At 49.1% G+C, this 27,909-nt stretch overlaps 1 protein-coding gene across 5 annotated transcripts in view; it reads left to right on the forward strand.

The window, feature by feature from the left end:
• Positions 1 to 27,909, forward strand: part of Ctif (cap binding complex dependent translation initiation factor) — a 241,089-nt gene that overhangs the window by 136,895 nt on the left and 76,285 nt on the right. For 4 of the 5 annotated variants that reach the window (XM_027397922.2, XM_035440051.1, XM_027397919.2 and 1 more), the window contains exons 8-9: positions 14,928 to 15,420; positions 16,804 to 17,103. In XM_027397922.2, the coding sequence (XP_027253723.1) occupies positions 14,928 to 15,420; positions 16,804 to 17,103 (793 nt within the window). The remainder of the gene's footprint in view (positions 1 to 14,927; positions 15,421 to 16,803; positions 17,104 to 27,909) is intronic. The other variant, XM_027397921.2, reaches the window with a different exon arrangement.

Genomic DNA, 27,909 nt, shown 5'->3' on the forward strand with positions numbered 1-27,909 from the left:
TCCAGGTCATCAGTGATTGGCCCCAACTTCTCCCTTGCAAACAAGCCCCAGCTCTTGTCTTCTCTACCTTTACCCCCAGAGCTCTGCTGGCTATCATGAGGCCACTCCTATAATCTCCCGAGTCTCTCTGTACCTGCCTTTTAAATGCCATCACCTCATTCAAAGCCTTTTAGTAGTTCCCCAGTTTGTATAGGACGAAGACAAAGTCTTTCCAATGATTTAAAATGATGTGGCACTTATCACCTCTCTGACCTTCTGTCTTGCTCCCTTCCCATCACACGGTGCTGCATTCACATTGGCCTTGAACACATGAGTGAGCTTGAACACAGGAGTGAGCCTCGCCTACCCCAGACCTTTGCACATACTAACCCATCTACTACATTATACCTCTCCTTCGTGGATCCATGGCTGTACTCTACTTCCTCAAACTGTTCAATGTCACCTTCTCAATGAAGCCTATCCTAACCCTTCTATGTCAAAGTGCACACCTACCAGAGGGGTCCCACAATACACACTAATGCCCTGGTTTTTCTTCCTGCCTCCCTAGCTTCAGAGGACTTCATATGCTCCAACGCAGGGGTTTGATCTATACGGTACAACAGCTCCTGACCGAGTGCTGTTTGCAGCATGGCTTTTGTCAGAGCTCTCTCTTCTTTCCCTTGAGGAGGCCAGTGCAGAGTGAACATACAAGGAGCGTTTGTTAGGCAAATGAGTGCATGGGCGAGAGTTAACTAGCACTGCTCAAGTCACCTCACCTCCCATGGTACTACTGCCCACTGTCTAGACTGTCCCTCCTGCATCTTCCCAACTATGGCTCAGCTAGATGCCCATTAGATGACCCGAGAGTTTCATCAGAAGCCAGGTTTGAAGTGAAAGGGATACCTATCGCCTGTGTCTTAATGGAGGTTACCTGTCTCTTGGGTCCTCCTCCCTCTTTGGGTTCAGTATGATCAGGTGGTATTCAGTGTTTCTCACATCTTAACAGCTGGAAGATAGACTTGCTTCCTCCTGGCTTATTTGCCTCTCCAACCAGCCCTGGGGACTGTGGGCATTGAGCCTAGGCAAAAATGGCTTAGGGAGGCATATGAGGGACAAGCCAAACACCTGAACTAAGTGCCAGGTAAACTCAGTGGTGGCCCTTGACAACATTGTGAAGGACAGAGTCCCTGATTGATGGGCTTCTAGGAAAGTATTCAGTTGACCTGGAAAACTTCATACTCTGTTAAATGGATAAAGAGAGACAGACCGCAGGCAGCCCTGCTGTGGCCACACACTGCCTTTCTGCTCTATCCTGTGAGCTAAGTTCCAAGCCCTCTGCAGTGGCTTCGCCTTAGAGACAAAGGGACTGCTGCCACTCATGGGGCAGCAGAAGAGGCTGTGAGACTGTGCTGTTTGGGTATAGAATCCCCAGTTTGTGTGGCAACTCCGAGTATTGGCCTGGCAGAGGGCAGGCCTGGCAGAGACCACAGGAAGCTGAGAGACTGGTAAGAGGCATAGCTCTGTAATGAGATGGTGTCCAAATTGCAGACATCATCCATTAATCCCAAGATGCCAGCCTGGCTCCTGGCTGCCTCTTGCTGAGGTTTTCCAGGCCTGCCTGCAGAGGTTAATAAATCCCCAGAGAACACATATGTGTTGGAAGAACTCTTAGAAATATCCATACATGTGGTGCACTCTGATATGCAGTTCACTGATGAGGAAACTAAGGTAGAAAATGCAGGCATAGCTTGCTCAGTGAGTCACAGTGAAGAAGAGGTCTGGCTGAAACCAAGTCCCTTCTTCCTGTCCAACAGCCAGGGATGCAGCTGTTCCCTGACCGTGTGGTCCCCCACCCTGGTACTGCAGCTCAGCAGTGTCTGGCTTCCAAAAAGGGCTTGCTCCAAGAAGGCCCCCATCCTTCCCCTCCACTGACATCTAATCCCTTGAAGGCCTTGGTCTTGGGCTAATTTATCATGTTTTCCTGCCTGCCCCTGCCTCTCTGGTCTTGAGCCTGAGTTTTTGGTCCCCAGACCATCCCACCTCTAGCCATGCCTGGCCCTGATGGACCACCCCTGCTCCCTAAACCCACCTGGCTACCAGGCTCAACCTTGATCTTGCCGGACTTTTCCACTTGGCTCAATGTTTCTGTGGGTGGCACCTATACTCCTGGATGACCTCCCAATCAGGATATCCTCAGCAATTCAGGTGCTTTTCCATGATCTGCTTTAGCTGTCACCTTCTCCTTGTTCTTTTGTGTCACCAGAGACCACAGAATCCTGGCTTTGGAATACCTAATATTTGTTTCCTATATGTGGAATCCCAGAACAGCCAAAATTAGATCATTTAAAAAAAAAATTTACATGCCTGTCATCCAAGCACTTGGGAGGTAGAGGCAGGAATATCAGGAATTCAAGGTCATCTTCATCCATTTAGCAAGTGAGAAACCAGCCTGGGCTACATGATAGCCTGTCTTAAAACAATCAACACAGTTGTATTTGTGCTATTTCGGTAGCCCCTACCTCTCCGTGTCCACAAATGCAGCCCTGTAAGAACGTTTGTGAATTATCCCAGCTTCCTCCTTCCTAGTTGTGTGAACCATGGCAAGTTACTTTACCTCTCTGTAATTGTTTCATCTGATTTCCCTCCCTCCCTCCCTCCCTCCCTCCCTCCCTCCCTCCTCCCTCCCTCTCCCTCCCTCCCCTGTGTCTGCATGTGGTGGGGTTGTGCCTCAAGATTAGGGTCTCAGCACCTTATGGGATACAATGAGGATAACAATGTTGCTATCTACCCTAAAGAGATATAATGCTGGTGGCTAGGTTCGATTGTATTTGTTGGGCAGTGCCTTGGGCATGGATGGTACAATGCAAATGTCACTCATTGGTTTGATATTTGTTGTTATATTAACAGAAAAGGAAACTGGGGCCCAGGTGGTTCCTTCTTTAGCCCAGTGATACTCAGTCATCACAGGTTGTAGAAGAACAGTGGTCCACTGCCCAGCTAGCATTCCTGTTATCTTCCCTCTCTCCTTGTTTGTGTTGCTAGGCTGTGTGTGCTGTGGGAGTTGTCTAAAAAGGTCACCAGGTACCCAAACTGAGAGTGTGGATCCTGGGGCCTATTCTAGTCTCATAGCTCTGCCCACCTGGCTACACAGCCTTATCACCTTCCTTGCAAATCAGTTATTGTCTACCTCATTTTCCCAGTCTTGTCTTGCCAGGGCTCTCCTATGGGTGCCAAGAAGCTGTGCCTTCTGCCCTCACCCTACCCTGGCTTCCCTTGGGATCACGTAGCACAGGAAGGAACATACATGTGTGCACAGGTAGGCAGCCAGGGAAAGCCACGAGAACTCCCAAGACCTGACTTACAGACTCTCACATGCTCCCTTCATGCCCTAGTCAGAACTTGCTCCCAGATCTGGGGCCCCACAGCAAGAATCTCAGCATCTATTTCCAGAAGAGCCACTCAGCCACAGCAGTCCAAAGTGACCCCTGCCTTTCTGTAGGGGTGAACACAAGTCCTCAACAGGAAGAAAAGACTTCTCCACACCAGGAGGAGGTTCCAGGGACAAAGTACTCTAGGGGCTGACATAACCAAGGAAGTCCCATAAGGTGCTGAGACCCTAATCTTGAGGCACAACCCCACCACATGCAGACACAGGGGAGGGAGGGAGGGAGGGAGGGAGGGAGGGAGGGAGGGAGGGAGGGAGGGAGGGAGGGAGGGAGGGAGGGAGGGAGGGAAATTAGAATGTCCTTCAGAGCTGTAGGCCTCATGTCACCTGGAGGAGGCAGAACCTGCCACAGAGCCACAGGTACACTAGAGGTGACACTTCTGGGCTCAGGTCCCCGTATACAGAGGCAGTCAGAGCACGGAGTGTGGAGTCTTGTTGACAGTTGTACTGGTGTGCCCTAAGTGAAGCTAGGGCAGCAGCTTGAGGAACTATGGGTCCTCCTATGATATCCACCACAGCCAAGAGGCCCTCAGAATAGTAGCCTTTATCACTCTCATTCATCTACTTGACTTACAGAGAAACTGAGGCATTGAAACTAAAAAGAGCCTTGCTCAGGGTCCTGCTTCTTGGATCTGACTACTCTAGTCCATCTCTCCTGGGAGCCAATACAGTGAATGGAAATGACTACAACCCACCCAGACAGTCATCAGCCAATGGATCACTCCGCAGCCCCAGGAGCCACTCTGTGATTTGCAGCTTTAGATAGTTTTAAGTTATTTTATCAGTAGTCAGATGTTTAATTTTTACCTATAGTGGACTTTGGTTAAGGGGAGGCAGCACTGGAAATCACAGATATTAAAAGGCTGGTTGGAAGGCTATGGAGGTGGTGTTGATTCGGTTCATTTGCCAGGGGTTGATCTGCCCATGTAATGATAAGGTGTTTTAAAATTTCTATATATAAAATCATGATTTTTATAATAATTTAAAATAAATTAAAGAGCATACATCTCTGGTTAAATGGGGGAAGGTTTAAGTTTACTTCAATTTATGAATGTTACTAACAAGTGCATTGCTATGCATGTTGGCACACATCAATAACCCCAGCACTCCAGACGCTGAAATAGGAGGAGGCCAGCCTGGGCAGCAAACCAGGATAGTTCTCCAAATCTCAAAACAAACAAACAACAACAACAACAACAAAAGCCCAAAGATTATGTTTAAAGTATTCTTTTCTAATTGCATATCAATCTGAAAATTGTATTTGATATCAAATAACTTCATTGTTTTAATTGGTTTTTAATTCCAATGAGTGTTTATTAAGATAATATATGGCTGAAAATGGACTTTTCCAGTTTAAAAGACCAGAGCAAGGGCAAACTGAGGCCGTTCCTTAACTGCCTTAGGCTCCACAAGGTTATCCTTTTCCACCCACCAAGTAGCTGGTCTCCTGACATGTGTCATACAAGCCCACCTGGGATACAGTGTCTTGCTTTCAGTTCAACTTGCAAGTTTATCCAAAAGGGCAAGCCAATGTGCCATCGTGGGTGCTACTGTTCAGGGTCCTCCTGGGTACCTTCAGACAGTACACAGTACATACCCATATGTCACTATCATACACAGACCACGGAGACCCAGGGAGCCATGTCTAGAGCCAACGGTCCTACCCAATAGTGCATCTCTGAGGTGACTCCCTGTCTGGGAGGGGAAGGAGGTCACTTGTTGGTTGATTTCACTGTATTTTATTTGGTTTGCCTGAACATAAGAAACTAACTCAAGCAAATTTCTTGTCAAGCCTATGCTGAGTCTGCTGTTTCTTCCAAATGTTCATTCCACATCTTTGTTTTAACCAAAAAATTTTATGGTAACCATTCCAGAATCTCAGAAAAGTTAGGTTTGAGGGCATTGCCCAGTTGGGAGAGTTTTTGTCTGGCACGCATGAAGCTCTGGGGTTTATGCGCCGTGTAAATCCAGTCATGGTGGCACAAGCCTGTAATCGCAGTACCTGGGAATTAGCGGAAGCCAGATCAAATGTTATGTCATCCTCGGCTACAAAGCAAGTGTGGGGCCAGCCTGGGCTACAGGAGACCCTGTCTCAAAAAGCAAAATAAACAAAATTCCAGAAAAGCTGTGAGAAGCGTACATCTCCCCTTCACTCAAACTGCCGAAGGTTAACATCGCCTCACCTCCCTCTTGTACATTCTTTTCTGGTCTGCTGGTGATCTGAGTTGCCAAAAGAATGCCCTTTTCTGCCAGGTATTTTACAGGCTGATTCTTTAAAACAAAGTCTTTTTCTTGACCACAGACGATGGCCAGGCTCAGGACACTAAGTCCAGTCCACTAAAGGTGCACTGAATGTGTACTGTAATCTATCCAGACCCTGTCTGCAGTCCTGCAGTCTTCCCAGGCAAGGGACTCCTGTCTCCCTGCTGTCTGCTAACCTGGGACAGTTCTGTGGCCTCAGAACATCATGGTCTTGACTGTGCTTAGGAAGGAGCTGTCCCTGTCATCGGCTCCTCTGGCTTGTCCCGGAGGTTAGGCTCAGATCACTGGCTCTTGAGTGAGATCATGTCCTGGTCATTCTATCAGGAGGCTGTATTGTCCTTGGGTCCCTTGTTGATTTTGGTTACCTGGCTAAAGAGGAGGCTGCCTGCTCTCCACTGTCAAGGGTTTCCTTTTGTGATTCTGTGGGAAAGTCATTTGAAACTACCAGTGTTCAGACTTTTGTCGTGTGGCCTCTGTCGATGCTTCTTGCCGGAAACTGTTGTTAATATCATGGTTTCAAATGATTTCCAAACTTCATCATTCCTTCTAAATATACTATTTGCCATAGCAAGTAGTCTTGTTGATTTTTTTTTTTTTATTTTTATGTGTGTAAGTGGTTTGCCTACATGTATGTATGCCTGGTGCCCCCAGAGGCCAGGTGGGTGATAGGAACCAAACCTCAGTCCTCTGCAGGAACAGCAAGTGATTTTAACCACTGAGCCATCCCTCCAGACCTTTTGTTATTGCGTTATTTGCTTGAAATAGTTCTGATGACCTTGTTATCCTCTTGCCTCTGCCTCTCGAGTGCTAGTATTACAAGACTACACAACCATGCCTGACTCATCCTTGGTTGGTATTTTCTTCTTGATTGTCATACTGGTGATGAAACCAAGGGTGCCAGGACCAAGCCCCACCCCCAAAATTTGTACACTAGAAGAGGAAGTCCTTGTCACCCATCTGAGTTCCCTCTGAACACTGCATCTTGTCACCCATGAGTACCCCTGAAACACTGCTTCTTAGATGAATAGGTATTCCAAGTAAAGGTCATAGCTTTATGTCTGCTACAAGTCCCTAGTGTTCTGGTAGGCTCTACCCCAAGAGAGTGTCTGCTGGGAAGCATGTACCCAGGTGGCCTGGCTGGAGTGAGGATGAGGCCATGTGTGAGCCTGTTGAAGGTCCTTTGGGGTCATGTTTCACCACAGATTCATCAGTCCATCAACCCCAGCTGAAAAATGTGACCCAAGGGAGGTGCTGCCTAGGTCAACGCCATTTTGCATTTCCTCTCCTTCCTGGGATGGAACAAATGGCCCTTCAGGGACGGTGAACCTGTCAGTAATGAAGTTGTGAGAGGAGGAGGCTTCCCCAAGAGGGTGGCTGCTGTGGGATGGCTAATGGATTAATGTGGCCAGCAGCCGGGCCCTACAGAGCACTCCTCGGCTCATGAAGCCTGACCAACTCCTGGCCTGCTGAAGATCCTTGACCTCCCCTACCTCAGGGGCATTTGATTCTCCTAAGGAAAGCCTGATGTCCTCCAGGTTCACCCACAGCCTGGGATGTTCTCCATAGGTGTTCTGAGGCTGCTGGGCACAACCCTGAACCCACCTGTGCTAGGAGGCCCTAGGTTCCAGATTGGCACTCTGGAAGATGCCTGTCGGTGCCTCCGTTTCCCAGGCGCTGTATTTGAGATCTCAGTGTCACAACCTACTTATTGGATAAAAGCATTTGGGTTAACCAGGGAGCTGCTAGGCTTCCTTCCCTCCCTGAGAATGTGTACATCCATCAGAAGGGGAGTGTGTGCCTATGGTGTCCATTGATGTGGGAGCCGTAGGTTCTGCAGCGGGCAGACTTGCATGTCTTACGTGCTCTTCCTCTCTGTCTCTTGCTAGTGAACAAACAAGTGGAAGGGAGCACTTTGTGAGGAAGGAGGGCCTCTGTACAGTAAAGTGACAACCACAGAACAAGGAGGAGAGACGTGCGTGTGGTCTCTTCATCCACAGAGGGTTAGTCCACACCCCTGTCCCAGGACCCTGACCCAGAGCAGAGCAAAGTTTCTCTATAAAACTTGGGGTGGTCCTCCTACCCCTCTTCCCTGTCTCCACACCAGCCACTGTTGGTGTCTCTGTGTCTCTCCTCCTATAATGTTTCCCCTGTTCTGTGGGTCTTTCCAACCCCTCCTCCTCCAGGAAGCCTTCCTGGCTGCGTCCTCAGAACTCACCAGATGTCAGATCCTGCCTCATGCTATTGTTGACAGACTTCCAATAACCAAACAGTTCTCCCTATATTTTTTAAGATTCCATAATCAGGGATACTGTCGTGTATCCTGATACACGACACACCTGCTACCTGAGATACACCAGACACTGATAACCTGAGTCAAAGGTTGCAAGGAAAGGCTCTAAATGCAATATATGGTCTCAGACAAGGCTAGTCCAGAAGATTTATTCATTTCATTTCTTTCAGCAGTTGAAAGTACAAACTGCTCTTGCAGACAACTAGAGGTTGGTTCCTAGCACCCACGTGGGACAGCTCACAGCTGCCATTGTGGATTAAACAGGCTGGTGTGTGCTGCCACAGGTTGCAAGCACTCTGTATACACTACCCCCTGATCCACAGAAGACAAGTCCCCAGACCCCTGCAGCTATACTGCATTTTCTCTGTGCTACAATTTAATTTGAAAATTAAGAACAAAGAAATTAATAGCAACTAATAGGTTAGAACAGTTATAAAAATGGATTCTAGTAACATCTGTGTGTGTGTCTTACTGTGCTGTGGCCACCCTACTTGTGTGCCTGTGGAATGACAAAAGATTCTGGTGATGAGCTGAAGACAACCTGGCTTGTGCAGAATGAGGTTCAATTGCAAGCTAATTCGGATTTAATTGCCCTTTACAATGTCCCAGGTAGACGGTTCATGCTTGCTATAGTTCTTAGCAACCAAGGCATATAGGTTTTATTCTTTTCCTTATTAGGTAAAAAAAAAAAATCACCTTTTAACTTAAAGTACTTTATACCTTTCCCTTGTATAATTGTGTTGTCCATGTAAATACTCTTGAGCTGCAAGATAATTATTAAGAAAAACTGAGGTTACCTGATCACAAATACTACAGTATTCCAACAGCCGATCTTCTAACCAAGACAGATACTAGGTGTCTAACGGGCAGGTAGCATATACAGTGTGAATACATCACAGGGACCACCCACTCCAGGTGGGATGGAGCAGGAAAATAGCATGTAACTTAAAACCCATGAGTTGTAAACGCTGGAATTTTTCATGTTGTATCTTCAGAGCATGGTTCAAGTGTGTGATTTAGACTATGGAAAGCCACCCCGCAGGTGAGGTGGGACTCTTGTCTCAGGGAGACCTAGATGTGAATGACCAGATGCAAGAGATGAAGTCCAGCGTGCTCACTCAGTCTGGGTTACCTGTGCCGGCCACAGGCCTCGGTCTGTAGCACTTTTCCTCCAGCCCTGGGCATGGGATGGAGGTAGAATGCTCCAGGGGTGTGGGGCAGTGCACTGAATTGCAGAGAGAATGGCTTAGCATGATGGGCATGCTAGGCACTGAGTGCCAACCCACCTGGTCCCCTATGGGGACTGTTAGACTGATGAATAAAACAGTGCCTGACTCAACATTGGAAATATGCTTTCTATTTGTTTACATTCCATGCAGTAAGGACTGAGAGGAGTTAAAGATTTTGCCCAGAGTTGCACAGCTACATTGCAATGTGGAAATTTGAACTCAGGGAGTTTGGCTCCAAGATCCCCCAATTTTGAATAACTATGCAGCTCAGAGAATTACTATACAGCTCCAAGATGTGTATACCTGCCAGCAAGCTGCAGTGAGGGGCCACAGATTGGGCCTAGAGACAACAAGGCCTGGCTGGGCCAAGTGGAAGGGTGAGGGCCTTCCCCTGGAACCACGCCAACAGGTTCACGTGGAGCCTGACAGCTCCCAAGGGCAGCCGCGTGCTCTTCCCATGACATCATACTGCCTCAGAACTTTGAGGCCAAGGGTTCTTGGAATGCTTGATTCATCCTGGAACAAAAATAATACTGCGTATTTATAACGTGCCTTTGTACCCCAAAGGCTTTCCTGGCCTTTATTTCATTGAAAGCTCAGGCCAGTCTTGTAACGACACAGGATTCAGGCGGAAAGCCAAGTTGAGCAGCACCTAGCAGACTCCTGTAGTCCCACGCCACAGCTAGGAATACCAAGGTACAGGCACTGTGTGACTTGCCAAAGCCATTTAGCAAATCATTTATGAATAAGATGCCCAAGAACCCTAGTTTCCAACAAGAGTGAGATGAGGAACAGGGACTCGGGAGCCACCAAGTTCCCCCAGGAAAGCCACTTCCTTTAGCCTCCACCCTGCCAGAGATAGAGCCCACAACTCTGTCCTCCCTCCCTCAAGGGGCAGCAAGTGAAGCCAAAGGGCCACCCTGAAACTAGGCCCTAGCCCTATCCCCCAGGCGCTAGCCACAAGTACCACAGACAAGATGGGCAAAGGATTGTTCCCAGTGCAATTGGAACCCAAGGCCATGCGTGGCTCCTGTGGTTTGCCCCAGACACAGTGGAGCCCCAGCTGGAAGGCTGTTTTCCCCACAGCTTTCCTTCCCACAGGCCCTTGCCTCCTGTCCCTCCCCTTGATGTCTAAGCCTTTACTTCTGCCTATCTAGCCCTCTGCACCCCACTGTCTCTGGATAACCCACAGCCACCCCCCACCCTACCCCTACCCCCACCCCCGCCTACCTACTGTAACTTTGGCCAGCATCTTCTGGATAATGGTTATAGGGACTCAGCAGAAAATTGCCAGGTTTCCTGGTCTTCAGGACTCTGGAACAAACTTGAACCTTGGGCCAGGAATCACCAAGTTCTAACCCAAGTTCTGCTGGCCACTTGCAAACTAGGACAAGACACTCTCCCTATGCCCTGCTGATGTCACTGCTGCCCTGCTCACCCTGAGGGTAAACAGAAGCTGTGCCTGGCGAACTACGCATGAATCACATGTATACTGCGACTCTGCTCCCCTGAAGTCTCCGGGCCTCTGTCACCTCTGGGAGCCCTCTGAGCAGGGCTGGCTGCAGGGTGTTCCACCTGTATACTACACAGGACTGTGTGCTCAGAAGGGCCTGTGCTTGACCCAACGCTAGGCGTACAACAACAGAACAGGCTAGTAGGAGAGACAGGGTAAGGTGGGCAGGTGTAGACAGTGACCATGGTGGACATCAGGACAGGATTCTGGGCTGTGTTAACTCTGGATGGGACTGAGGCAGTGCTGAGAAGGTGCACTGGACACTGGACACCTTCTGCCACTCACTCATACACAGCCCTCAGAGGATACTTCAGTGAGCCCAGTGGCAACTTGGATTAACCTCCAGGTGGAGCCAATTTAAATAAGAAAGTGATGGGTGACCACACACAGTTGAAGGCCAGCGTTTTCTCTGGTGTCCAGCCATCTGGTGTCCAGCACAGTGAACTGTCACACTTTTAAGAGGAGCATCTTCCCTGACTGGCAGAAACTTCAGTTTTGAACTGTTTCTTTCCAACCCTGAGTAAAAAAGAAAGCCACAAAGTATGGAGGAAATCTCCAGCATTGTGTGAGGGTAACAAGAGTGTTCCAATGCCCACTAGCCCTCAGGGAGGAATGAATAAACAGTACTTTGCTCCTACCTGAGTTTCCTCCGTCCTGCAAATGGAGGCTGGAATAACGGTTGACCCTTTGTTTCTGGGCCTCATGTACCAACGCTAGGCAAAGCAGCCCCCGAACTGCAGGGAATGCCTCTGACAGTGAACCCCTGAATTTCATCTCAGTCTTGGATAGGGAACACAACAGCTGGTGCAAGGAGCAGGTCCTGTGGAGGTAGGCAGGGGTGGAGGTGCCGTGCTGTGATGAGCAGTCAGTCATCGCTTCTCCTGAAGACAAGAAACCTGAGTCCCTGTGGAGTTTCCGAGTCACTTGCCCAGGAATTTTACTTTCAGAATTTTTAAGCAGACCTACAAATTATGTGGTAAAAGGTCCCACATGGGGAGAACTATAATAAGCCAGTGAGCCTTGGGCTATCTGGTTGGGAGCTATTATGAAATTAAAAAAAAAAAAAGTAACAGGGAAACATTTGTCTCCATTTGGCCTGATGTTAAAACCATTTTTTAAAAGCAAAATTCGAAGTTATTCTCTGTACACATTCGTCTCCCTAAATGCAGCTGTGGCGTGTTCTGAGAACTTTTTTCTTAAAAGAGAGTTTTAGAATAAACCAAAAAGCATAAACTGATCATTTACATCTCAAGACTGTATTTTTTTTTTTTTGTCTTAACAGCAGGTGCTTCCAGGGGCTCAAGTGGAATCTTGTTCTTGTCCTCTAAGCCTCACCTGAGAATGAGAGTCAGATCAAACAATGAAAAAGCATTTGGCCTTTGTGGTGAATGTGTGGATGTATGCACAATACCCCCCAAACTAGACCCCATGTACACATGTCCGACACCAGATCCAGCCTTCAGGCTCACCCACTTTTAGGAGTAGAAGCAACTCACCCTGTCCCAGCCAATCCCAAACCCACAGGTCTCATGGGGAGCAGCCAGCTGGCCCCTGACAAAGGTATCAATGAAACCTAGCACCAGCAATCACAGAAGAGAGCATGCTGGCTTTGGCCAGCTTGCCCAGCTACCACTAACAAATATTTGTGAATGGCCTGAGCAGGGAAGCCTGGGCCACCATGGTTGGGGAGCAGGGCCCAAGCCTGTCTGTCCATGATGCCAGTGGCCCTCAGGGCTCCTTGCCAGTCAAATAACATGGGCCCGCTGTGGTTGTTTCCACAGAAATCTCTGGGAGTCCAGCCCTGTGCTCCTGGGAAACTAGACCTCAAAATAAATGAGGGACAGACTGGAAGTGGCCTTCTGGATTCCATGATGAATGCACAGGTCTGGCATCTTTGGAAGCCTCAATGTGCTTATCTAGAAGAAAGGAGGCTGAGGGTTCAGTTCAGTGACTAATCACTTGCCTAGTGTGTGTGAGGATTTAGGTTCTATCCCCGGCATCAAAGACTCTCTCTGTCTCTGTCTCTGTCTCTGTCTCTGTCTCTGTCTCTGTCTCTCTCTCTCTCTCTCTCTCTCTCTCTCTCTCCCTTTTACTCGCTTTCTCCCTCTCTCCCCCTCCCTCTCTCTCTCCCTCTGTGAAAGGTTCATAGTCCACATGCACACAGAAGACAGACCCAGCAGTCACTTGCTCTGAGAAGACGACAAACTAAAGAGAGGCTTCATGCGCCCTCCCCCAATGCTACCTGGTTCTTGCTCAGCTTCCCAAGGAAAAGCTGAGCTACCAACTAAGCTCCATATCAAGCCCTCCTTTTGAATCCAGTATGTCTGAGTTAGGGTTTCTGTTGCTGTGATGAAGTACCATGACAGAAAGCAAGTAGGGGAGGAAAGGGTTTATTTGGCTTACACTTCCACATCACTATTCATCATCAAAGGAAGTCAGGACAGGAACTCGAGCAGGGCAGGGAACCTGGAAGCAGGAGCTGATGCAGAGGCCATGGAGGGGTGCTGCTTACTGGCTTGTTCCTCATGGCTTGCTCAGCCTGCTTTGTTATAGAACCCAGGACCACCAGCCCAGGGATGGCCCCACCCAGCGTGGGAAGGGCCCTCCCCCATCAATCAACAATTACAGCTGGAACTTATGGGGGCATTTTCTCAATTGAGGTTTATTCCTTTCAGATGACTCTGGCTTATGTCAAGTTGGCAGAAAACTAGCCACATACAGTAGCTTGACTGCCTAGTCAAGAGGGGCCACTTGAGTATGGGCTACTTAGCTTCCCCTCTAGCCTGTGTATGGCCCTCCTTACACATGGGACACCACCACCCAGTATGTATGAGTCTGGGAACATCGACTATAGTCCGGCATTCTCTTAGCCAGTACTTAGCTAGGGCTGCAGGTGCCAAGTCAGATGTAGCATTTCAGAGCACCCCACATCTCCAGGTGAACAACAGCAAGACCTAGGTGATGTCTCTCTAGATCCCTTGATGGCCAGCCATGTAGAAATGACATCATCGTTCAGGTGGATAGAAATTGTTGGCCATTTTTCTTTCCCCACTTCAGGGGTAGCTGCTGGGCAGAGAGAGAGAATGGTGAATGAAAAGTGAGACACTTTTTCACCGCAATCTAGGAAAGAGCTTTCCTTCAGCGACATTTCTTAGGCCATGGCTATGAGACACCCCAAAAATTCTAAATCAAGATAACAAGGGTTAGCCAGGCATTGGTGGTGCATGCCTTTAATCCCAGCAATGGGGAGACAGAGGCAGGCAGATCTCTGTGAGTTCGAGGCCAGCCTCGTCTCCAGAGCAAGTGCCAGGATAGGCTCCAAAGCTACACAGAGAAACCCTGTCTCGAAAAGCCAAAAAAAAAAAAAAAAAAAAAAAAAAAAAAAAAAAAAAAAGATAACAAAGGTTGTAAGGATCAAGCATTATCTCATTATCTGCCAGGGAATTTCCTAGGTTCCTCTTTGGGCTACTGACAAATAAATAAATAAATAAATAAATAAATAAATAAATAAATAGTCTTGCAATTAAGGAGCCTCCCTCTGCCTAAAGCCACATTTTAAATATCACTCCACATTCATATTCCTGGGCTGCCAAAACACCCAGGAATATAGGGTCACCAAAGGGTATCTAAGACACAGGCCTTTTCCCTCACTATTCACAGGTATCAACAGTTGCATTCTCCTGCATCCTCTCTTCTTGGTTTGCAGATGACAACTAATGCCTCTGCACATGTGGCATCCCTAATGTCTTTGTGTGTGTACAAATTGCCTCTCATAATAAGGACCCAAGTCAGCTTGGACTAAGGGCTCACCCTGGGGGCCCTTATCCTCATCTTAACTTACACCCCTTATCTTTAAAATCTCAGTTGGCTCCAGACCAACACATGAATATTATCAGATAATGCTGCTTCAGGGGACAAAGCTCGGGGCAGAGCCGGGAGGGTTCACCATCTCGTCTGTTGGTCCTTTCAGGCGTTAATTCCATACTACATCCATTGGCACATCGTGTAACATGGGTGCAGTGCTCCCTTTTAGAGAAAGCTTAACTAGAATCCTCTCTGATGGCTCATGGGAGGGTCTGGATAAGTGGTAAAAGAATGACTGATGGGTCAGGTACTGACCTCCTGCTCCAGTGTTCGGATGAGGTTCTATAGCACCCTATCAGTTCACTATATAATCTCTCCTTTCTACCTCTCTACTCTCCTTTGTAGACGGCAGCAGAGACCTCCAGGAGGGAATAAGCCCCAACAGCATGGTGACCATCAACCGGGCAGTGCCAAACACAACAGGGACCATCAGAAATCCTATCAGGGGGGCTCAGGGCCCCACCCCTCAGGGAGGCCCACACACCATGGCTACAGCCAGAACAGACGCTGGCACCATGGTAACATGAAGCACCCACCAGGAGACAAGGGAGAAGCAGGCAGCCACCGTAACGCCAAAGACACCGCGACCATTGAGAACCCCAAACTTGAAGATAGCCCAGGGGACACCAGACACGGTGGCCTTGAGCCCAACTGCAGCCCTGACACTCTGGCCTCAGCAGCTTCTGAGAGGCCAACCCCACAGCCGCCAGGGGGGCCAGAGGCTGAGACTAAGCATAAAGACAGTGTTCTTCCCGAGCGTCTCGGGGAGCGACCCAAAATCACCCTGCTCCAGTCTTCCAAAGACAGACTGAGACGAAGGCTGAAAGAAAAGGTACCGGTAATTGACTTTTCCTTATTCTCTTGCAACTGGGAGGACAGCTGAGAGGTAGGCTCTTGGATGGGAGGACTTGGAGAGGACTCATGACTTGGGACAGGGATTACTCTCTAATGGGAAGCAAGGCTTCTGTGGCTGTGTGGACCTACCACACCAGCTCATCATTGTCATGGGTTTCACTGGGGCACCACAGGCCACGCCCACAGCAACTGTACTTGAACCCCTCCAACACATGCTGGCTCCTTATCTTCTGTCCCTGCCCCCAAGAGGCCTTGGAGACACAGGAAAATTAGATGTGATTGCGTTAGATGCTATGAGACAAGAGCTGAGTACTATTGGCCCTGCTCAAGAAGTCAGACAAACTTTCCCTGAAGAGGTAGATGATTTAAGATCCCACCCTCATGTGCCATACTACATGGTAAGGCTTAAGGAAAGCCCCAGGGCTCTTCCAGTGTCACCGTCACCCTCAAGGGAATGGTGGCTCTGAGAAGGAACCACCTTCCCAGTGTGCATGGCCATGGAGAACTGGACGTAGAACCTCACATCAGCCCGGAGCTCCCAACAAAGTATCTCACCATATTACCCAGCCCCACTCCTCAGCTGTGTCCCACCCACACCCCAGCAGAGAGGACCATTGTGTTCTTAGGCCATGGGTCTATTCTGTTGAGGTGCATACAGTTTGGGATAACCTCATGCTACTTTCTGCCTCTCCAGTCAGTGATCTTACCCCAGTTACGGGGCACTCTCATAAGGGCATAAGCAAGGTGATGTTTTCACTGTGTTTTGTTTTTAATTTTCCTGCTAGAAGCACCACCCATTCAAATAGCACATTAGAAGATTCCTTAATGCACAGTATTTGTGTGTAGAGGGACAGCCAGTGCAGTTACATGGGATGCTAAGCCAGGGCCAAGTCCACATGGAGCTATTCACCCAGGAACATGGCTGTCCGTGGCTTTTAGAGAGGACACCTGGTGGCTACACCCAGGCCACTCCCAGCACCACTACAGATATTTCAGATCCTACTCCCCCTGGTCTGGTCTTCCCTGCATCATTTTCTCTTTAACCCAGTTTTCTATTTATTATCTTACGTCATCTTTGATAATTCCAATTAAATCATTTCTAGATTAAGGGATCTGATAGATAATGAGGGGAGAAAACTATGTATATGAGAATCCTGGGTGGAAGCTAGAACTCGCAAGCAATGTCAACCCAGGACATCATAGCAGCTAAGGAAAAAGTCAACAAAGAGCAGTGTGGCATGAGGGTCTCTGGTGGGAGTTGCATTCCCTCACACCCTTCTCTCTGGGTTCTCCCATCTTCCTTCAGGCCATCCCAATCCTCAACTTCTCCACTCAAGTGTGTTTTTATTTGTCTCCCATACCCCAGGACGAAGTAACAATAGAGACAAGCAGTCCTCAGCCAAACAAGATGGACAAGTTGATGGAGATCCTGAACAGCATGAGGAACAATAGCAGTGATGTGGACACCAAGCTAACCTCCTTCATGGAGGAGGCCCAGAACTCCACCAACTCCGAGGAGATGCTGGGAGAGATCGTGCGGACCATCTACCAGAAGGCTGTGTCAGACCGCAGCTTTGCCTTCACGGCCGCCAAACTCTGCGACAAGATGGCACTCTTCATGGTGGAGGGGACCAAGTTCCGGAGCTTGCTCCTCAACATGCTCCAGGTAACCAGACACCAGCAGCTGCTGCTCCACTCCCCTGCCCCTCCAACAAGGGTTATTGCTAGAGAGAGGGCTGCAAGTTCTGACGGCGGTTGAACTTGTCCCAAGTTCCTTGCCCGATTAATTATAGAAAACAAGAAGGCATCGAGGGGTGAGAGATGCACGGCTGGATTTGTGTGTGTTTGTGTGAGTGCTCCATGGTTACAAAGGACCAATATAATTTTATAGGTGCGTTTTGTTCAGCCGGCCTTTCTCTCTTTCTATTTTCATGATAAGAGGCTGGTTATTGGCCCTGTGCTTTGACCTCTACATGTCTGAGCAGTCATGAACTTGCCGTGGACCTGTCTCTCCTCCCTTCTTTTTCCCTCTCCACTCTCCTCCTCTTCCTCCTTCTCCTCTTTCCTAGGGCCAGCCCCAAAGAGCTTGATGGTGCTACACTTGGTATAGCAGGGATAACAAAGCCTCATGGTTCAGGACGAGGACTGTCTATCTGCTGATACATTGAAATCCTAAGTAGAAGGAAAGTGTGGCCAACCAAGACTTCCTTGATGCCTGGTTACCTTCCCGCTCAATGGTCCTTTCCTTCCAGACAGCATCTCCCCAGTCCTTTTGTTGCTGTCTGCCAGAGACCAGTGTCTAACCACAGCCTCACAGGCCAGTGTGTAATAAGTGTTGGATGTGCACTCAGACTGAGTCCATTACATCAGTACCCATCACATATGGTGACAGTTGACTGGTGACCCCAGATCTGACAGGGGAGGATGGCATGGCAGCCATACCAGCCAGAATACCATTTTTGGAGACTCTAGATGGGGAAGGGGTGGGAAATGTCTTTCCTATTATTTTATACAACAGACCAGTTAAGATACAAATTGTGTCATCAGGCCTACCTGGTAAAGCAATGCCCTGGAAGCGAGGAAAGTCAGGTGGCAGAGCTAAAGAGACCACCTGCAATAAACAGGTGAGAAGGGTGACCATATGCCAGGCTGTCCAAGAAGTGCCACTTCTGAGAGTCAAAGGGGCTCTGCTCATAATTACACATGGGCAACAGATGTACACAGGGCACATGGCCACCTGGTTCATGGTTTGCAGTGTTGTCACTAAAAGCAGAGGGAAGATCATTGCTGGCCCACCTGCCTGTGGTGCACTGGGCCATGCCTGTCCTCTTCTGTGTGTGTCTCGCTGTCTGCAACCTGAGCCTCCCTGGCCAGCCTCAAGCTTCTCTCCAACTTCAAGCTGTGATCAGGTTGCCATTCCTGGATCACCCATGCTCCCCTGGTGATGAATTCCCGCATTACCTGAGGGATTTGCACATCGGCATGTTCCTCGCAGGCCGGAATGTCCTGGGAGAGTGGAGAGGGTGACAAACAGGCAGAAGAAGCCTGTCTGCCATGCATCACCAGGCACGGGGAGTCAGGGACAGGATTAGCCTCAGACTTGGTTTGGGATTTTTTTTTTTTTCAAACAAGGGCCAGAATGGAACACAAGTTCTAGACCATGACTGCCAGATGTAAGAAATCCATGCAGCCCATAGCAGACAGGCACAAGGGCCTTGTGGCACCCAGGAGCAATAACTAGCTGCAGGGGCTACCCCAAGATGGGTTATTTCTTCTAGAACCCGTGGCAGGGGCAATTTAAGTTAGTGAAATCCTATTGTGTGCCCTAGGTAACAAGCCCACGTGAAGTGAGTGTGTTGGAACACAACTGGACAGGCACCGGGGTGGGCAAACGCTGAACCAAATGCTGGAAAACCAGAGGCTAGACCTGGCCCAGGCATCAGCAGTCAGGGCCTGTGCAAGCCCCCAGGGAAATGCTGCTGGAGATGTCAGGGCCTCAGAAGTGGGCACAAGTGACCTCACATGAACTGTTCTCTATTCCTACTGCTCCAAGACCTGGCCCTGAATGAAACAGTGCTGGGTTCCCCTGTCCTCGCAAACTGCCCCTCCCTCACACTGTCAGTGATATGAATGATACAAACTTAGTGACCACCCCCAGAGGCCAGCTTATCCCAGGCACTCATATCCTGTCCCCTGCTCCTCACCAGCATCCTGCAGCCAGGCTGAGTCTCCGACTGCACCCCAGTGGACAAATTCCCCCATCATGTCTAGAATTTCCTTTCAAATTCACTTGTCTTCTACCTAATCCTCAGCCCTTTGCCAGGGCCATCTCAGACACCACTCCCCTGGGAAATCTGCCCATGTCTCCCGCTCTGTATTCCTGCGGCTTTCTACCCTTCTCTGCCCCAACACCTGTCTCCCTGTTCTGTCACAGGACTAGCACTGTCTGGGTGTCCAAGGACACCCAGCAGCAACCTTGGAGCTGAAGGTTTAAATGTATACAGGAAAGACAGGAACTTCATCTTGTGACCACAGGAACCCATATTGACAAACAAGTGCCTACTTCTCCAGGCTCTGATGGGTGGGCACCACCTCTGCTGGGCACAGTCCTGTGTCTAGCTGACTGCTCAGTGCTGGTGCTGGCAGGTCATGGTCATGGAGGAATGGCTACTGCAAGAGGAAGGCACCAGAAACTTCCCTCTCTCTTCTCCCAGTCAAGAATTAAACCCCAGAAGGCAAACAAGACTCACATTGTAAGCTCCAAGGGTGCACCCTCCTGGTGACCCTCAGTTATGGGAGTAGGCCATGTCCCTAACTGTGGCATTTGAGTTCTTCTGTAGGCCATCCCATCACCTGCTTCCTGTGAACCAATGTGGGAGCCCTCTGAAAAGTGGAACCAGAGGCTTGGCCTTGACACATGGGCCCTGGTGATTGGTCAAAGCCCTTTGGGCTATGAGGAAAATCTTAGCTGTGCCAGGTGAGGTGCCTGAGTACCCAGAAGCCTGCTTATCTGCTTGGGCCTCTGTTCCTCCCTGCATCCAAGGAGGTGACAGTTAGAGCAGGCCTTTCTGAGAAGCATAATTCATGGCCACTTGCCACCCAACCCAGAAAATCTAAAAGGAGAAGCAATAGACCTGGGGACTCATCCACTTTCCCTCTTCACACCTCTGAGGGAGTCTGTCTTCACTGCCCACAGAGCCCTTCCCTCCCTTCTCTCCCCCCGGAGCTCCTGATCTCTGTCCACTCAGTCCCACTTGACTCTGGATCCCCAGCCAGCCCCACGTTCAATCTGGCAGGCTCTGAGCCGGCCCTCCTACTGTCTGACATGGCTGCCATACAGGCTCTGAGGCCCAGCTTAGTGACATGGCCTGCAAAGGGGCCAGGTGTGAAGTGCCCTGTACACACCCCTCCCTGCAGCTGTTTCTGGATATGACCCTCCCTGGCTGAGTGCTCTTCCAGTCTGGGCTTTGGCATGAGGAGTCGGCAACATGGCAGGGAGGGGGCCAGCCTTTAATGTGGTAAATACTCTTACAGCAGACGCCCAAGATTCCTGCCAGGTTGGGCTTCCGTGCCCACAAAGTGGGAAATGGGGTGTGGAAGATAGTGATAGGTCCTTCCCAGATAGACTCCCTCCATTCCCCTGTCAAGAAACCTGAAATTTATTTCCTTCGTGAGTCCCACAGGCCTCTTGTAGATCCTGATCCCTAATCCCACAGATCAAAATTAGTCCATTCTTATAGATAAACCAGCTCCAGTGTTTGCCTTAGATGTGGTCACTTTCTTAGTAGTGTGCTCATAAGTAAAATTATATTTATTAAGTGGACATTTCTTAAATATCTATTATGTGCCATGCCTAGAATCTTCACTAGAGTCTTCGCCTGTGTTCCTACCTAGCTTCTGGTAACATTGCCAGGTTGGTCCAGGGGCTGCACTTTTTGGAAGCAAAGCATTGGGTAGTTTGTAAGAGTGGGGTCACTTTCATAGCTAGGCAAACAAGGCACAGACCCTTAGCAATATGGCTGAGAGTGTGGGGATCCAGCCTGAGAATCGTACATTTCAGACCCCAGGTATCCTATAGAACAGAGACTCTCAGCCATTGTCTAGGATCATGTGGAGAGCTGTGGCTTTACCCTGAGGTCCTCCCCACACCAAATGAATGAGGCTCCCCAGGTATATACCTGGACATCATGGTGTAAAGAACTCATCAGGCCATGTGAGGTGAACACCACGGCCAGCAAGAAAGCCCAGAGACACTAGGACTATCCCACCATTGTCACTTACCAAGCAGCCTCTCACACAGTGAACCAGCTAAAACTTACTTCTCAGGTGCTGGGCTCTTTGCTGGACCACAAGGAGGACTTAGACTGGGCTGGTGGGAAAGCCTAGCAGTTGATAGAATGCTCATTCTATCATTTTCCAGCCTCATGTTCCCTTCTGTGCAGGAACTGGGCTCCACTATCTCAAGGGCCCTTTCTCACGATGTTCCTTGACATCTTGAGCCTACCCAACCCTGGAAAGAGGAGAGACCCTCTCCTCCTCTCCCACTGGGTCCCTCTGTTCCCTGCTTGAAACTTACTGTCTCCCTTTTCTTGGCCTCTGCCATTTGTTGGCATGGCCATTATGTGTTTTAGGAGAAGGGCTTCACTCTCACCCCTAGTGCTAACTAGGCCACCCAATAAAGCTGGCAGCAACCACCTCTGTGGCTCTGCCCTGCCCATGAGGCTCCCAGAGCCTTCCTGTGCCGAGCTAGCCAGCTTCTACACATTGATCACTTCCACTTCTTGGAGACTTCGGGCTGCCCTGGGCCGAAGCAACCAGAAAGCTTCCATGGAGCTCATCAGGGAATTGTGGTGCAATCCCAGGGAGGATGAGGGCTCCGGTTTCATGGGGAAGGAAGAATGAGTGTGCCTCTTTTTATGGGACCTTAGGAATGACAGGAATCAAAGGCCTGAGCCCCCTCCACCCAGTACTGCCTGGTCACCACCCACTGCCTTCCCCTTGAGTTCAGAGAGGGCTCTTTTGCCTAGATCTGCTTGGGTAGTCCAAGTTCAAGCCCTCCTCTGTTGAAATGTGTGCCCTGTTTAGCCAAGAGGTGTCTGCATCTGAGCTATGCAGGGAGAAGTATTATTAGAGCAGGCATCAGTGTGCCTGTAACTGAACCCAGCTCTCCCTAGCAACTGTTGCTAACAACACATCTAACAGAAGGATGTGATACCTTTTTTTGAAAAGGGAGGAAAAAAAAAACCTCTTCATCTGGACCAAGTCATAAACACAGCAGGGTTGTTGTGCAAAGACAACTCGAGATCAGAGTTTGGCACTTGGCCAGATTTCAAAATAAATTGCTCTCCACTGGTACCTTCTAGAATATAGCCTTTTTTAAAACTGATCTCAAGCTAGAGATTGGGCATTCAAGAGTTTCTGGGAAGGTCACTGTTCAGCATTGTATTTGGGCCCATGACACAGACAGGCTCAGTTGGATGGTGGCTCCGTAGGGTCTCTGGGAATGTCCTCAGCTCTGTAAAGATTGGTGAGGGCCTCTGATATGGCTGCTCATATCAAGAAATAGAAATCCTGCCTTAAGCCCCAGAAATATTTGTTCCCCAGCACATTCCTTAGAAGTACGTGTGGACCTGACTCCTAGCTTGCTTCTCTTAGACCACACACCTCTGTCCTGAGCCCGAGTCACAAGCTTGAGTGGAGGAACTAGCCCATTCCTTCAACTGATTGTAAGAGAAAGCTCTCTTGGTTTCTGGAAATTTAAATCATGTGCTGTATCCTAAGTCCAAAGTTTGCAAGCCTCACATTCTACAGAAGAAGAAAGGTCAGGGCTGGCCATGGTTCTGGAGTTGAGCAGTTCTGAGCTAAAGACTTCTCAAGGGCAAGAATCCTGGCTGAGTTAACCTCCACCTCCTGGCATCGTGACTGGTACACAGCAGATGCTCAGTAAATGCCCCACTGCCCAGAAAGTGATGGAGCATTGGGTTCGGGGCCCCAGTGTTCCTTTGGGGCAGAAGCCCATTCCTGTGTATGATTCCCAGGTGGGTTCTCCCTAAACACATACACACACAGAGACACACAGACACACAGACACAGACACACACACACACACACACACACACACACACACACACACACACACACACACACGGAGAAAGTAGTTAAGCAATGTCTCAGCTCTGAAGTAGCTGTCTGGACTCCTAGTTTCCTTCTCTCATCCCAAGTAGGACAAGGGTTGGGAGCTTAGGGAAATCCATTCTATGAAGCCATCTATGAGGACTGCAAGGTCCATCCTAGGGAAGGGCAGGATTGCCCCTGTCCCTTAAGACTTGGGTGAGCCAAGGCTGCCCACAAGAATACTCTTTTCCAACCCAGTCCATCTTACTCTGTCCTTCTGCCTCCCTCCCTGCTTGCTGCCACACCCACAGCTGAGCCCATGTGCACTCTAAGCATGTAAACTAATTTTAATGTTGGCTCAGCCGGGCATGCCCAGAAGAAGATTGCATTGTTCTGAACATTCCAGAGCTGGAGCAGGAGCCTTGGGCCATCACCACACATGCTCCCTTCCAAGGCTGCTGAAGCCAGCAGGGACAGGACACAGGGCTAGCAGGCAGTGCCAACCCTCCCCCATAGACAGGCCACAGAGGGTGATTCCCTAGTGCCACAGAGGGTCTCATTTTCTCAAAGACCTGGCCTCCGAGAACCCTCAGGAGTAGTCTGTGCCCACTCCCTAATGCCAAGCTTAGGGAGGGGTATGAAGAGCTGGTACACTCATTGGCGGCCCACAGCAAGCTTGCCTCATGTGTCCCAAGAGATAGGTGGTCACAGAAGCTTGAACCTCTGTAGAGTCTGTGGCAGGCTAGGGCCATGACTGGGAGAGCTGATGCCTGTCTCCACACCCAACTCTTAGCCATTCCGGAGCTAGGGCAGGTCAGAGCTGTGTACCTTGCTTCAGGCGCCTTGTCTGCCCTATCTTGGGGAATGAGTAGATTTTATCTGCTTTTCCCAATCACATTTGTCTCCCCCCAACCTTATTGAGCACCTGCTGTGTACCGCATGCTTCAGTAGGCCTGGTATATGTGTCAGTTCATTACAGACTCTCTAGTCTCCCTTATCTCTGTTAAAACCAGTCATGAGTACCAGCCAGATCACATTCATTCAAGGAGCGAGGTCAGTATTTAGGCCAGATCTCTCTGACTGTTCAGTTGGGGGGTAGAATGAGGACAAGGTGGCTTCTTGGGGCCCTGAATCTGAGGTTCTGGAACTCTGGGGTGCTCAGTGGGACAGAGCAACTGATGATTCGAACATTAGAACGTGCTTTGGATACTAGGCCTGTGACACAGGCTTATAGTCCCAGCACTTTGGAGATGGAAGCAGGATTATGAGTTTGTGAGAACAGCCTGGATAATAAGGCAGCACCCTGTCTCAAACCAGTCAAAACTAGGCCACCTGGGACAAACAGCTACCATTTGAGTCCTTAGGCAGGACTTCTACTCTGGAGGCAGAGCTGAGACCCTGGGAGCCCAGTGTTGTGGAGGGGATACCTGCTGCCTCCTTTGCTGAACCTGAGCCTTCAGACCGTGGGCTTGGGGAGAAACTGAGTGAGTGTGTACCCACCGTCCTCAGCCCAGATCTAAGTCCACAGTGCCAGCTGCCCCATGGGCACAGAGTGCTGGAGAGCAGGAGGCCTGACTATCTCTAAGCAAAGGTCACCCTTTGCCTCAGGCTTGACACATCCTTCCCACTCCCATGCAGATTCAGTTTGGGATAAGATAGGTGAGGTTGGCCGGGCATTGGTGGCACACGCCTTTAATCCCAGCACTTGGGAGGCAGAGGCAGGCAGATCTCTGTGAGTTCGAGACCAGCCTGGTCTACAAGAGCTAGTTCCAGGACAGCCTCCAAAGCCACAGAGAAACCCTATCTGGAAAAACCAAAAAAAAAAAAAAAAAAAAAAAGATAGGTGAGGTTTGCTTATAAAACAATGATCTTAGGATAGGCCTAGGGACTTGACTGGTTTTCTTTTCCAGCCTTCCTAGGGTCTCCAGGCCAGACACCCCACCCCAAAACATCACCTGTGTCAAACCATTTCTCTTTTGGTTTTGTCTGTGTTTGACCCGAGACTGGTCTTGATCTGTCAATCAATCCTCCTGCTTCCTTCACTGAGTAGATTTGCTTAAGCTCTCTCTTCCTGTCTGAGGCTTTTGTCTTAGGGACAAAGAATTATCATTGTCCTCCCACCAACCAGCGTCATAGTGTGCTGTGACCATTTTGCTGTCACCTTAACACAGAGCAGCCTTGGGTAGACAAAATGGATGGTGCTCAGGTGCCTGCCACTGAAGACGGGCACATCATGCTCTGGTTTTGTAGTCACTAGGCCCAGAAAGCTGTCCCTGCTCAGGGACTATTTCACCAATGCCCATGCTCCTGACCAGGCCATGTCCTCTTGCCTGCACACCTTACCTCCCACCCCGGCTCCGTTTTCCCGGCTAAATCCCCTGAGAGAACTTGGCCAGAAGCATCCCTATCTGAGACTGCCAGGCAGGTCCCGCAGATAAGTGGGTTATCGGAGAAGGTGGCTCAGATGTCCCAGGCCCCAGAGGGTCACCCCTGGCTGGCTGGCAGCTCACCCCCAGCACCTCCTCCTGCTGTTGTTCCTTCACCCAGCCAGGCAGGCAGGAGACAGCAGATCCCTTCCCACCACCTGCCTGAGGCAGCCACTGGGAATCTGAGCTATGCTAAGCGACTCCAGATCAGTGCATCTCAACCCTGCCTGGGCACCGCCGCCCCAGACAGGGCGCCTCTACCTGCTGGGCCACCACTGGAAAGCTGGCACCAAATGGCCAGTGGAAAAAATCTCCCTGCAGTTATGTAACTGCTCCCCAGGCTGGCCCTGGCTACCCACCAAGGCTCCTGGCCACCCTCAACCAGCCACCACAGAGGGAGAGCCGCGCCCTGAAGGGAAGGGAGCCTCCTTAAAAAAGGAAGCCAGTAGTTCTGCTATCATGAGACCCTCCTCTGTGTCCCACCTGTGCCAGGCCTGTGGAGACTGAAAAAACTTGAAGAATTAAGGGTGCAACTGAGCCCTGAGCATGGACCCTGGTCAAGGCACCAAGCAAATCAAAGCCAACAGGAGGGCATGATTTTAAAGAGCAGAGAAGATAGGACCCCTGTATTGTTATTTTCTCAGCAGCGTTTTAAAGTGATGGTCACAGGCAACATAAAATCAACCACTTGAACCATTTCTAAGGCACCAGCTCAGCAGCACCAAGGCATCCACAATGCCAAGCAACCCCCCAAACCTAAGTCCTATTCTCACCAAACAGTAGCTCTCCATCCCCCTGACCTCTACCTCTCTTCTGCTTCCAGGGGTACCCTGCTCTGTACTACACACACACACACACACACACACACACACACACACACACACACACACACGTTATCATGCATACCATATTTCTACTCTTTTCCGAATCTCCCTTATTTCATGAAGTTTTAAACTTTACTCATGTGAGAGCATGTGTCAAATTTTCCGTTTTTAATGGCTGAGTAGAATTCTGTTGTATGTATGTACAACAGAATTATTCCTCCATCAATGAACATGTAGGGTGTTTCCACTTGGCTTTTGTGATCATTGTTCCTATGAGTATGGATGCACAAAGCACCAGAATTCCTGGTTTGATCCTTGCAAGTGTCTGTCTAGTGGTAGAGTTGCTGGATCATTTGGAAATTTAATGTTTAACTTTTTGAGGAACTGCCAAATGGTTTTCTGGGCATTTTTAATGGAAGAACTGTAGTGAATCGAGATGCAAAGAAATTATATAAGTAAGGGAGAGTGAGGGTACTTGTTACCTGGAATCGAGCTGAGAACTGAATGGAGTCTGTAAGATGATCCAGCTAGGGACTACAGAGGCAAAAGGGTTTAAACTAGTGTACCTAGGGAACTGATGTGGGCTCTTGAGCTGTAGAGTTTCAGAATTCATTTTTTAAAACCACAGACCAGAATAGACCTGAGGGTTCTATAAAGATTATCCAGTCCAACTTGCTCATATAGATAAGAAACCAGTAGCCCAGAGAGTTAATGGAGATGTAATGGATAGTTACAGGATATTATGCTTCTAGGCAACTTACATTAGAGATCTCACTGTGTTTTGTTTGTTTGATAAAAATAATTTGTATTACATTTAGAGAGAGAGTATTGTATGCATGCATGTGTGTTGTATCTGTGTGTGCATATGTGTGCTGTGTCTGTGCATGCATGTTTATATTTGTTGTATCTGTGCATGCTTATGTATGTGTGTTCTATCTGTGCATGCTTGTATATATATGTTGTATCTGTGCATGTGTATATATGTTGTATCTGTGTATGCATATGTATATATGTTGTATCTGTGATCACGTGTGTGTGTGTGTGTGTTCTATCTGTGCATGCCATAGTATGATTGTGAATGTCAGAGGATAACTTTCAGCAGTTAGTTCTCTCCTGGGGATTGATCTCAGGTTATCAGCTTTGACGGCAATTACGTTTACCTACTTAGCCATCTTGCCAGCCTCAAGTTAGGGGTTTTGAGGGGCTACAGTATTACCTGTGAAGGAAGCATGCAAAAATTGGCACTCACCCTGCCCAAATCTAAACTTCATGCAGACTTTACTCCCAAGTCCCTTGGGAGCCCAATACTTGGCCCTGGCATGTAGAATGGTAGTGTTCCATTCCCAAAAGCTAGGCACTGGAAGTATACATTGTGTAGACAGTTGGCCAGTATAGGAAATGTAAATCTGTTCCCTGCCCCTCATCAAGAGCCCCAGAGAGCTTCTAGAAGGATAGACTGGTCATCTCAAAGTCTATGAAGCCCCATATAAGCAGGCTTCCCCAGCCAAGAGCACATAGCCTGTGTTCTAGAGTGGACTTCAAGCACAGAGCCTTCTGGCCACCTGTGAGAGATGACCAGGGGAGACTTTGTGCCTCTGGCTACATCTC

The sequence above is a fragment of the Cricetulus griseus genome, chromosome 2 (genome assembly GCF_003668045.3).
Source record: "Cricetulus griseus strain 17A/GY chromosome 2, alternate assembly CriGri-PICRH-1.0, whole genome shotgun sequence".
Classification (NCBI taxonomy): domain Eukaryota; kingdom Metazoa; phylum Chordata; class Mammalia; order Rodentia; family Cricetidae; genus Cricetulus; species Cricetulus griseus.